Genomic DNA, 13004 nt, shown 5'->3' with positions numbered 1-13004 from the left:
CATGGTTATCTATTTGAAGTTAAAAAACTTCGTCCGTTGTACTACTGAATGTGTCTCACAACTGTGCCCTTTTCAAGAAGAGGCGCTTGGTCGAGTTTTGCACCTGAAGAAATAGACCAATGAACATTAGCTTTACATCTGTTTTTAGGAGAGCAACTTGTTAAAAGCCCCGGATATGCAACCTATTATTGCATCACGATTTGACATCAGTCCGCGAAAAAACTATGGACGTTAATCATACATAGAGGCGTTAATCAAAATGAAACTTGTAAGCAGAGAACTCGACAAAGGCGGTGCAGGGTAAAATGTTCATTTTCAATATGAGTTTTACTGAATTAATACATATGTCTTGACTTCGTCAGTTCGTGTCTGATCTACGTAATGTGCACTTATGGTCACAACATACTAAATAGTTTCCCCTATATAATTCAATGTAAAAGTGACATCTTTAAGCCAAAATAAATGCAACGTTTTGTACATAGAGACCCCCATAACCATACCTTTTCATAAAGGCCATTCTAAGCGGAGTCGATTTGTGCATTAAAAAAGATATGTCATGTACGAACCAAGAAAGAAACTGTCAAAAGTCAAAATCAACTGTTTTTGAAAATAAAAAATCGGCCTTTTTTTAGTTTCGTGTAGCCTTTTTCAGCGCAAACTTTTACAATAGTCTCTGAGTTTATCATATTTCAGGCATTTAGTAGTGAGCACCTATTCACGCCCTACTTCTTTCTTCAAAAGATAAGGCCAGAACAATAGTTTAAAGACAGTGTACAACATGCCTTCGAATCAACTATGATATTTTTTTAGAGAGTACAGCCCTACATGAAACGGTACATGAAACGGTTATTAAGTATACTGTAACCTTATAGTTATACACTAAAACTACGGAATACAGGCCTTTTCCACTCCATTTTGGGAAAACGCCACACTGGAATTTTGGGAATTTCGCGTCGTGAAAAAACCCATTTTGGGTAAAAAATTAATCGCACAACTGACTCAATTGGGAAAAATAATCGCATGTAAATAGTGTTTCTTATATTTCAAAGAAGCTGTTAACTCATGGTACATAACGACTATTTTCATAACAAATTATTAACATTTTACAAAATATTATGAACATGTGTGATAAGTGCAGGTTTTTTAATCTGATTTTGAGGAAAGGGCCTGGCCTTTTTTAGGGGAAAAAAAATTGCATGAAACGCCAGATTTTGGGGCAAATAAGGAAAGTCTGAAATAATCAATTTAACATATTTTACTGTTTTTTAAACAAATTCAAGGCAACAAATAATTTAATTATGCAATATTGTTCTATTGTCTACACTGGATCAAGTTAACTTATATAATTAAAGGTTTAACTAAAAATAAAATAAAATAAAAGTATTTATTTTTTTGGAATTGGGAATTATTTTTTTAATTAGGAAAAAAACAACCAGATTTGCATTGGGAATGGGGCCGAAATTTGGACCTGTGGCATAGGGCGGAAAAGGCCTGGAATACCGTTATGCCATCGTGGTCACAGGTGAAGGGCGCATGGCCATGTCACTTTAACACTATCAATATGTCATAAAACAACATTTTTCATCATTTTGAAAAAAAAAAAATTCTCTTTGCACTCATTGATTCCGTCTGTGCTTCTACTATGAAATTATGCAAATCTATCTCTGTCAGAAGCAGATGCTTACAATTGCCGTTTGATATTGCTTTAGACATAATTTAATTCATTGAATATCTGGTATTTTTCTTCAGGTATGTGACCATGATTCCAGAAGAAGCGGAAGACATGTGGCATGCCTACAATCTTGTTGGTGTAGATGATACTCTACAGTCTACTACAATAAGGTTGCTTTAGTGATGTTCATGTGTTCAATCAAAGTGGTGTATTTACAGCTAATGTGGTAAATTAAAGGGGTATTTTAAAAGCAAATATGACAAAATAGTACTCTTTAGAGTAGGAAAGTTAAGCACACATCTTTTTATGCCCCGGAAGGAGGGCATATAGTGATCGGACCGTCTATCCGTCCGTCTGTCCTTCCGTCACACTTTGCGTTTAGGTTTCGAAAAATGCTCATTACTTCTATGTTGCTTTAGATAGCAACTTGATATTTTGCATGCATTTGTATCTCATGGAGCTGCACATTTTGAGTGGTGAAAGGTCATGGTCATTCTTCAAGGTTAAAGGTCATATATTTGGCTTCAAAGCGGCGCAGAAGGGGGCATTGTGTTTCTGACAAACACATCTCTTGTTAAATCATGAATTAAATCGTATAAATACATTTTCAACTTTTTATGCACCCGATATACATGTAGTGATCGGACTGTCCGTCTGTCCGTCACACTTTGCGTTTAGGTTTCTATGGCGCTTCAGATTGCAATTTCATATTTGGCATGCATGTGTATATGGACAAGGTCTTTCCATACGTACACAAATTTTGACCCCTGTGACCTTGACCTTGAACTTTTGGTCTGCGTTTAGGTTTCAAAATCGGCATTTAGGTTGTGAAAAAAGCTCATAACTTCTATCAAGCCTTTATAGGGGGCATAAGTCATCCTATGGTGACAGCTCTTGTTAAAATTTGTTTTCATTTTCAGAAAAGTTTCAAATGAGACGTCAACTGGTAGCGTGAGTGTCAACAGGGTTAGAACTACGCTGACGATTCGGATAGAAACAATTGAGTGGGACACCCAGGGTTGTGTTTTGCGAGTGAAAGGCAGAAATATCCAAGAGAATCAATATGTAAAGGTAGAATTAAAAGAAGCATTTTTGTAAACCTATTTATTGAGTCAAATACAATATTTTAAATGGAAATACAGCATTTTGCATTCTTACATCCAGGGAATTTATTTTTTCAGATGGGAGCCTACCACACACTAGATCTTGAAATGAACAGAAAGTTTACTCTTGGAAAAAATGAATGGGACAGTATAGCACTAGACAGAATAGGTATCAGACTCAACCGTATACATCTTTATTGGCTAGCAGTGATTTTAGTCAAAATTTGGGGCCTAAATTTGGCCCCATTCAGAATCCAAAAAGTTAACAGGGATTTTTCCCAAAGTAATGCCCGAAATTGCCGAATTAAGGCTAAAAAATAGTGTTGTTGTTTTTATTAAAAGGTAACTTTTAATTCAGCTCTCTGTCCAGCTTTTTATGTCCCGGTGGGGTGGCATATAGCAGTCGCACTGTCTGTTCAGCATTCGGTTTTCCTAAACGCTGATTTTTGGAATGTGAGTCTACCTACATGACCTTCAGATGAAGTGTAAAATTAGTTTCATTCCGTTGATTTCTGGCTAAGATAAAGACCTTGGACTGATCTAAACTTTTGGAAGCAAAGGGAAGCAATAAGCTTTAAAGGGAGATAATTTTAATTTTTATTTGGCAGTTTCAATCTCTATTTTTGACAAGGAAAGAAAAGGGCATGCAGATTCGAGACAAAAGTGGATGTAGAAAATTTTGCTATAATAACTGTCCAAAGGAAAAAACTGGTTTTTAGATTGGGGAATGTCGGCGTGCGGGCGGAACAAGCTTGTCCGGGTCATAAATTTGTCGTTCATTGTGAGATTTTAAAATCATTTGGCACATTTGTTCACCATCATTAGACGGTGTGTTGCGCGAAAGAATTACATCGATATCTCAAAGGTCAAGGTCACACTTTGAGTTCAAAGATCAAAAATGGCCATAAATGAGCTTGTCCGGGCCATAACTATGTCATTCATTGTGAGATTTTGAAATCATTTGGCACATTTGTTCACCATCATTGGAAAGTGTGTGGCACGAAAGAATAACGTTAATATCTTCAAGGTCAAAGTCACCACGACTAAAAATTGATTTATTTTGAAACAAGGGGGGTTACTATGAAAAATCAGTTCAGTTTGAATTGTCACCCTTAACAGACTTTTTTTTCAAATTGAAAACCTGGTTTTAAGACAATTTTGTTCCTTGTCTGTAGTTCTTTTTGCACAAAAATTAAGCTATTGAGCTGATGTTTGGTATGTGAGTCTGCATACATGACAGATGAAGTGTGAAAAGTGTTTCAGTCCATTACATTTTGGCCAACTTATGGGCTTTGGTCCTTGGAATGTTCTATATACTATATTTTCCGGAGTTTTTTAACGGCAACACTTTCAGATATGGAGCTTATTTTTGGTATATGATTCTACCTACATGACCTACAGATGAAGTGTGAAATTGGTTATGTTCAATTGATATTTGGCTAAATAATAGGCCGTGGACTTAAACATTTTCTTTATAATAACCATTTTCAGGAGTTTTATTACTCAAGGCTTTCAGATATTGAGCGAATTATTGGTATTTGAGTCTACCTACATGACCGTCTTAGACTTGTCTCTATTATAACAGTTTTGGGAGTTTTTACGCAAGACTTTTAGATATTGAGCTGATTTTTGGTATGTTAGTCTACCTTCATGAGGTCCAGATAAAGTGTGAGTTTTGTTCCGGTCCCTTGATTTTTGGCTAAGTCATTGGCCTTGTTTTCTCTTAAATTGCTGCTGTTGGACTTCAAAGCACAGTATAGGGGTATTGTGTTTCACAAACCCAGCTTTTGTTGTCTTAAAATTTAGCTGTTAAAAGCAATTTTCTCAATGTTATAGTACCCCGGTATTTGCTGGCCAAAAACACACAACTTAATTTCTCAATTTGAGTCAAAGCGGTACAATTATTTTACCAATCTCAAATGCCCTAGCCCCATGCCCACAATGGTTTAAAATACTCGGCCAACTTAGCAAACATTTTTCAATTACATTCAGTTTGTTTATCTCAAAATTATAATAAAGTTGTGTTTTCACAATTTGGACTAACCGATGACACTGCCATTTTAGAGCTGGCGTGTGACCCAACTCAGCGTGCAGACCTGGCGGCCATTGTCATGCAAGAGGGGCTAGCACACTTATGTCTCATCACTCCGAACATGACACTTCTCCGAGCAAAACTGGAAACAAACATACCTCGCAAACGTAAAGGAAGCTGTTCACAACATGATAAAGTAGGTCTAGTTGTCAATACTGGTACAACTCTGTGTTTGTTTAGATTTGTTTTTGTCTGGAGTTTGCTAGATTTTGGAAAACTCAACTTATCTGGAGGTTCAAACTGGATTATTGGGTAATGCATAGAGTGTATCTAGCAATCAACTTATTCCGTGGGGTTAACTTTATTTTCAGCTAGGTATGAACTGTGTGGTCACCATTGTTGTAGATTTTGTTGGAGTTTTTAAAAAGGAAACTTTTCACAATTAGGTTTTCATATTTCAGTGGTACAGTAAAATGAACTACTGGTAGATAACACTGGCCACTGATATGGCCAACATCCATAATGAAGAACTTAAATAAAACTGCAACTTCCAAGTTTATGTCTGGGACCAAAATGTAAGGCATGAAAGTCCATGAAAAGGAATCCCAGCTCTTGAAGATTTTGGAAGCAATTTATAGTCTAAGCTTTACTCCTCACCCAAATGTGGGCATTGGCATCCCTGTAATGTTCTTGTGATGGTAAATATGCAACATATCACTGTTTATACTTAAGGTCTTTTTTTGAAACTTAACACATATTTTCAGGCTCAATGAGTCACTGACCCAGTTCCTTTGTTTGCAACCTGCAATTTAGCATAATACTTATTCATCTTTTTGTTCTCATAAATTTGGTTAATGTTAACATGCAAAATCTCTATGACACTGCAGGGGTTTTTTTTTGAAAAAGGGGAAGACGCTGGAAGCTGGGTAAAAGGGGAAAATCGAGCGCGAAAAAGACATATTTGGAGAAAAAATAAAAACTGTTCATTTCAATGTCTATAACTCGCCTACAGACTTCAGGTTTTTTTTTAGAAAAAGAGACATGCCTCTGACCTTTTTGTTCTTAAACACATGAACAAGTATGATATTAAAGTCAAAGTCCTAAATAAAGTTGCAGGGGTAGATCTAATAATGGGAAATGTTTTCAACTGGGGCCGGGGAACGATTTCAATATTGTGATTTCAATTTCATGATGAATGGGTTGACGATCTAGATCTGCTACAGAATTGGAAGGGAAAGGTGCGGCAGCTGCCGATTGTCGACTTTCACTTTCACAATAATCCGACAGTATTAATCGATGTTGATTACATGTACCTCCGAATCCTGCTGGGTTTCAACAGTTTTTGATGATTCATTCTTAAAAAATGCGTCAACGCAATTAATATTTTCCGAGTCCGAACGTTTTATTTTGTTCGTGTATGAACGCCAATTGTGAGACTTTTTTTCTGTTTTAACGTTTATACCCATCTTGGCTTTCACATAACCCGGATGAAAACTCGACTGGTTTCCGGTAATTAATTGACGAATCACCTTTCTCGCGCAAGACCGGAATGCAGTAAAATAGTCACATGATTAATACGATTAGTTGCCCGGTTTCCATGACGTAATTTAAGAGCTATAGAATCACTGGGATTCCCAGATTTGAGTGTTCGTCGGGAGAGAGAGAGAGCGAGATCGTTGTACATGGTACAAATAGGATAAGTGTCGACTTCCCAAAAGAAAGAAAAAAACATTTCTTTGAGGGTAAAATATTATATTTTGGTGAAAAATTATATTTTTGGAGGGGAAATGGTAGTTTTAGGGGAAAAATTCTGGTAGGGGAAGACGCCGATTATCGGCGTCACTTTCTTAGTAAAAAAAAAACCTGCACTGTTTTGACTGAAGGTTTTCTATCGAAACTCAAAACATGTTTTGGGTCATTCTTTAAGGTCAATGACCGAGTTTAATAACTCTGACATGCAATTCAGCAGAAATAATGCCCCGTTTTATACTTAGACAATTCAGATTAAGGTATGCGTGCAAATAATCCATATCACCTTGTTTACTGCAGATATTCTAAATAAAAGTTTGCATATGAGTTCAGGGTCTTTATGAACATTCACTGTCCATGATCTACAATTGTGGCCGGCTTTTAAGAGGGATTATTCCCTTTTATTTACTTGTAAGTCTGTTAAAGGTTGTCTGCAAGTTGAATTTCACGTTTAAGTTTGCATGCAACAAGTATGTAGTAAGAACAATCAGATGTAGTTTTGTTTGCAATTACTACATAATTTCTCTGTCTATTACTGTTTTTAAAATAAAAAAATTTGGTTTTTCATCAATCGTCACTGTTCAAGACCATAACTTTTACCAGCCTTTTATCATAATTAATCTCTCGTTTGTACTTTGTTGTCAGTTTAATGTTTACATGCATCTATTTTTTTGCAGGGACTTGCCAAATTTTATGATCAGATTATTCAAGCTATTTTGCGACATGTGAACTTTGACGGTAAGCATAAGTCTTTCCTTGAATTGTGTAAGTTTGTAAAACACAGTGTAAATAACGGATTATTAGACAAATTAAATATTCTACATACATGTATGTGAATTGTCATGCATAGTTACTGGTAGGTAGAAAATGCATAAAGCAATTCAATCACTAAATTATATAAATATTTTTATTTAGTTTTAACATTTCCATTTTTATACGCCTGTTTAAAAAAACGGGACGTATAATAGTTTCACCTTGACGGCGGGCTGCGTCCACAGCAGTGTCCGCTCTCTAATTCAAATAGTTTTTATCTGATCTTTACTAAACATGGTCAGAAGTTGTATCTAGACAATATCTAGGTCAAGTTCGAATATGGGTCATGCCGGATCAAAAACTAGGTCACAGGGTCACTTAGTGCATTTAAAATATTTAGCATGGTGTCCGCTCTCTAATTGAAGTACATGTAGTTTTCATCCGATCTTCACCAAACTTGGTCAGAAGTTGTATCCAGACAATATCTAGGTAAAGTTCGAATATGGGTCATGCCGGGTCAAAAACTAGGTCACAGGGTCACTAAGTGCATTTCAAGCATTTAGCATGGTGTCCGCTCTCTAATAGAAGTAGTTTTCATCTGATAATCGCCAAACTTGGTCAGAAGTTGTATCTAGACAATATTTAGGACAAGTTCGAATATGGGTCATGCCGGGTCAAAAACTAGGTCAAAGGGTCGCTTAAACCATTTCAAGCATTTAGCATGGTGTCTGCTCTCGAATTGAAGTAGTTTTATCCGATCTTCACCAAATTTGGTCAGAAGTTGTGTCTAGACAATATCTATATGTAGGTCAAGTACAAATATGGGTCATGCCAGGTTAAAAACTAGGTCAAGAGGTGACTTAGTGCATTTCAAGCATTTAGCATGGTGTCCGCTCTCTAATTGAAGAAGTTTTCATCAGATCTTCACCAACTTTGGTCAGAAGTTGTGTCTAGATGATATGTAGGTCAAGTTCAAATATGGGTAAAGTTATCAAGTTGTCCAAAGCCTTAAAACAGTCGTATCTTGTGACAGTTTGGCACTCTTGTTAGAAATGTATTATTGTACTTAACACTCGCATACAGGTAGTGTTTATGAAGGAAATAAAACGTTTAACATGTTTAAAGTATTTCTAGCAATATTACATGGCATGTGAATTCAAATGTAGTGTTACATGCTTCTTACTAAATATTTTTGATGTTTTCAGTGGTAAAATGCCTTTTAATAGCCAGCCCAGGATTTGTGAAGGTAATTTATACATTTTCTTGATATGTTTATATGTTTGCTGAAATATACTTTTTTAACTAAAAACATTTGAATATTTGTCTCTTTCTTGTCTGTCATCAAATAAGATATGAACGTTAAAAAATAAAATAAGTAATAAGATTCTAGCATATTCTGCAATTGTTGAGCCGTTTCAAGCGCAATCCTAAGTGCTAACAATATTTATTCCTTTCGTGCTTAGTGTTAATTAAAACAGTTGAAATTAAGATATTTGAAATTAAATACCTATACAATATTTCAGGACCAGTTTATGGAGTACATGGTCCAGCAAGCAGTAAAACTGGACTACAAAATGTTAACAGACAACAAGTCTAAGTTTGTCTTGTGTCATTCCTCCTCTGGATTTAAACACTCTCTGCAAGGTGAGCCATGCTTCAAGCTTGGGATAGAAGTCAGCCTAACATAACCCATATGAGTCGTGTTCTGAGAAAACTGGGCATAATGCATGTGCGTAACGTGTCGTCCCAGATTAGCCTGTGCAGTCCGCACAGTCTAATCAGGGACGACACTTTCCACTTTTATGACATTTTTTGTTTAAATGAAGTCTCTTCTTAGCAAAAATCCAATTAAGGGGTAAAGTGTCGTCCCTGATTAGCCTGTGCGGACTGCACAAGCTAATCTGGGACGACACTTTACGCACATGCATTGTGCCAAGTTTTCTCAGAACAAGGCTTATATTATTTTTAGCTCATCAATTTTTTGAAAAAAAAAAAGAGCTATTGTCATCACCTTGGCGTCGTAGTCCGGTTAAGTTTTGCGTTTAGGTCCACTTTTCTCAGAAAGTATTAATGCTATTGCATTCAAACTTGGTACACTTACTTACTATCATGAGGGGACTGGGCAGGCAAAGATAGATAACTCTGGCGTGCATTTTGACAGAATTATGTGCCCTTTTTATACTTAGAAAATTGAAAATTTTGGTTAAGTTTTGTATTTAGGTCCATTTTATTCCTTAAGTATCAAAGCTATTGCTTTCATACTTACAACACTTACTAACTATCATAAGGCAGGGCTCACGCTGCTGCCAGACATTATCGCCAATGGCGATTATTTTATCCAACTGTTTATTATTTCTTAAAATTGTCTAAAACAAATGGCGATTATTTTATCCGCCGACATAAAAAAATTACCTCTAAAAGTATTACGACGAGCACGAAACGCTTGTAAATCGGGACTGCACAGCAGGAAATATCAATATAAACGAGATGACTGTGTACACACTCGACCCTGTGTATTGTCACGCGTCACTTAACTTCTGCGACATCTTTGCCTAGAGCGTTTTTCTCAATCAGTGTCCGACAAAAGTGATATATCTCGGAATACCTCTTTAATCTCGCCATGCTTTACAAATAATCGGTTACTGTCAGATCATCGGTATTTTTTCGCAAATTATTATTTAATCGTCATTATTGAAAATCGTCGCGAATATTGTCGGCTAGTTTTGTTTTTCACACTTTTTAGCCGGATTTTTTTGGAAAAAATCTCGGCTTATAGATTGATGTTGTCGGGCGGGGGGGGCGGGCGGGCGGGGGGGGCGGGCGGGCGGGGTGGCGGCGTGCTCGAAAATGTTAAAGTTCTTATTTCATGGTATAACTTTGGTATGCTTGGACCTAGAGTCTTCAAACTTGAAATAAAGATTGGCCAGTACTAGAAGATGACCACTGGTCATTTCAATGTCATTCATTTGAAGGTCAAGGTCACTGTGACCTTAAATGTTAAAATGTTAAAATTGTTATAACTTTGGTATGCTTGGACATAGAGTCTTCAAACTTGACATGAAGGTTTGCAAGCACACTTAGATGACCACTGGTCATTTCAAGGTCATTCATTCTAAGGTCAAGGTCACTGTGACCTTGAATGTAAAAATGTTAAAGTTCTTATAACTTTGGTAGGTAAAAATGTTAAATGTCAATTCAAGTTCATATTTGTGACCTTAAATGTTATTGTTGTTCATGTATATGCATGCATTCAAAACATAACACAAGGTTTGCTCATGCCTTGAAAAGTACTTACATTTCATTTTGACCTTTGAACAATATTTCAGTAATTTAAGTATTGCATTGACAAAAACACGAAAGGTACTTTCCTGTCATTTAAATCAAAAATCCGGCTTCAATGCGGTCATCTCCGACCGCGGAACTCTTGTTTTCGCAATTAGATTACGATAAACATTGCTTGATGAATTAATTATTTAATCGCCATCAACTGATTATCCCCGTAATTACTGCTGTTTGTCGTCTGCTTAAACATTTCTTTATGTGTGATAATGATATATATATATTTTTGTAATTATTTGGTTTACTTTGCTCAAATGATATGTTAATTGCTTTAAAGTCAGCGGCCGCTAATTGTCGTCTGCTTTAATGTTTTTTTTATAATAAAGAAGCCGATTTTGTTATTTTCTGAAATTTAATGTGTTTTTGTTGCTCAAATTACTAATGAAGGTTAAAAACATTCGACACTTCTCAAAGGTATAAAAACTTGAGATTTGCAACGTTGCAATTATTCACGTTTCAATATGGGTCGTTCCAAACAAAAGCTTTTGCCACTAAAAAGTGACAATAAAGTTCGGAAATCGAGTGCATTTGGATTTAGTCGGGAATTAAGTGCAGAATGTGAAAAATGCGAAAATAATGAGAAAAATAATGAGTAAAGTAATAAGGACATTGTGTCTCTGGAATCTTCAGCTCAAGTGCCTAAGTCTGTAAGACAAAATAAATCAGTGCTCAGAAAGTTTCGCCCCAAATAGCAACACAATCGCGATTGGTTAATCTATGACCCTATTACAAAAGCAATGTTTTGCAAAATATGCCAAGAAACAAAAATGGACAATTGTTTGTGTCTGGATGTACCAGTCTGATGTACGTGACTGTGTATGTTTGTATGTACATGACTTTGTATGTTAAGCCATGATTATATTTTAGAAAATGACACACTGATATCATGCTTGTTTTTAAGTAAATATAACAAATGAATAGATATACATTTAATAAAACATGCATAAAATTATATTCGTTTTTTTTGTTTTTGCCTTCAGTACCGTTGTGCGGAAAAGCCCGCGTCTGTTTTGGCTATTATTTTTTTTAAGAAAAAAATTATGGCTTTTATTTTCTGAAGGCCAGAGTGAGCACTGATAAGGGGACTGTGCAGGCAAAGTAATGTAACTCTGACTGGCATTTTGACAGAATTATGTGCCCTTTTTATACTTAGAAAATTGAAAATTTGGTTAAGTTTTGTGTTTAGGTCCACTTCATTCCTACAGTATCAAAGCTATTGCTTTCATACTTGCAACACTTATGAACTATCATAAGGCAGGGCTCACGCTGCTGCCAGACATTATGGCTTTTATTTTCTGAAGGCCAGAGTGAGCACTGATAAGGGGACTGTGCAGGCAAAGTAATGTAACTCTGACTGGCATTTTGACAGAATTATGTGCCCTTTTTATACTTAGAAAATTGAAAATTTTGGTTAAGTTTTGTATTTAGGTCCATTTTATTCCTTAAGTATCAAAGCTATTGCTTTCATACTTACAACACTTACTAACTATCATAAGGCAGGGCTCACGCTGCTGCCAGACATTATCGCCAATGGCGATTATTTTATCCAACTGTTTATCAGTGCTCCAGCCAGCTTTTCAAAATAGAGGGGAGCTTCCCCAAAAAGGGCACATTTCACGCGCTATATTGGAAAATAGGGCATTTGGTTATAAATATACTTAAGTGTATACTTTGGTTATACTATATACTTATTAATTGTAAACACTAGTTCATTGGATTACTTCACCAATTGTATGCTGTTCCTCATTTTGTGTTATGAAATTACAATCAGTGCACGCGTACTTTTTGAAAATAGGGCATTTGGTTATAAATATACTTAAGTATATACTTTGGATATACTATAAACTTATTAATTGTAAACACTAGTGCATTGGATGTGTGTAGGGGAGGGGGGATTTTGATGTTTTTTGTATCACCTATCATCATTGAACTGCATGTTAATCTTTCAGGTTCCAGTTTCAGCATCAGTGGCCTTTGAGAAGAAAATGAAATGAAGAAAACATGAAATAAATTCAGGGGTGTCACTGGGTCAAAAAAACGTTGTGACTGTCACTACTTAAATTCGTTGCTTTAAATAACTTTGAGCCAATGTTTGTCCACAATAATAATATTAATTAAAACAAAAATCTATATTGACAAATTTAAAGTCTAAACAATGAATCAATGTCACCATGAAGTAGCATCCAGTCTGGAGATTAAAATGAAACATGAAACATTGTTCTTGTTAATAATAGGATATATTTATTTCACAACACGTTATTTCAACTAATGTCAACAACGTTGACAGTTTTGTTAGGTCGCGAAAATATATGACAATATCAACATAACATTTTACTTGCAGAGTGATAAATCCTCC

The 13004-nt window shown here is 35.7% G+C and overlaps 1 protein-coding gene across 3 annotated transcripts in view; it reads left to right on the top strand.

Annotated features, from left to right (window-relative positions):
* The first annotated feature begins 154 nt into the window (after positions 1-154).
* LOC127868347 (protein pelota-like) overlaps positions 155-13004 on the top strand; it is a 50665-nt gene continuing 37815 nt past the window's right edge. For all 3 annotated transcript variants that reach the window (XR_008044088.1, XM_052410033.1, XM_052410032.1), the window contains exons 1-8: positions 155-300; positions 1750-1842; positions 2593-2743; positions 2854-2944; positions 4840-5003; positions 7234-7294; positions 8515-8555; positions 8833-8953. Coding sequence is in view for 2 of the 3 variants with exons in the window: in XM_052410033.1 (XP_052265993.1) it covers positions 260-300; positions 1750-1842; positions 2593-2743; positions 2854-2944; positions 4840-5003; positions 7234-7294; positions 8515-8555; positions 8833-8953 (763 nt within the window). In the remaining variant the exon portion in view is untranslated. The remainder of the gene's footprint in view (positions 301-1749; positions 1843-2592; positions 2744-2853; positions 2945-4839; positions 5004-7233; positions 7295-8514; positions 8556-8832; positions 8954-13004) is intronic.

This window comes from Dreissena polymorpha, chromosome 2 (genome assembly GCF_020536995.1).
Source record: "Dreissena polymorpha isolate Duluth1 chromosome 2, UMN_Dpol_1.0, whole genome shotgun sequence".
In the NCBI taxonomy this organism is placed as follows: Eukaryota; Metazoa; Mollusca; class Bivalvia; order Myida; family Dreissenidae; genus Dreissena; species Dreissena polymorpha.
Note: the sequence above shows the minus strand (reverse complement) of the source record. Positions and strands in the feature narration are given on the sequence as shown.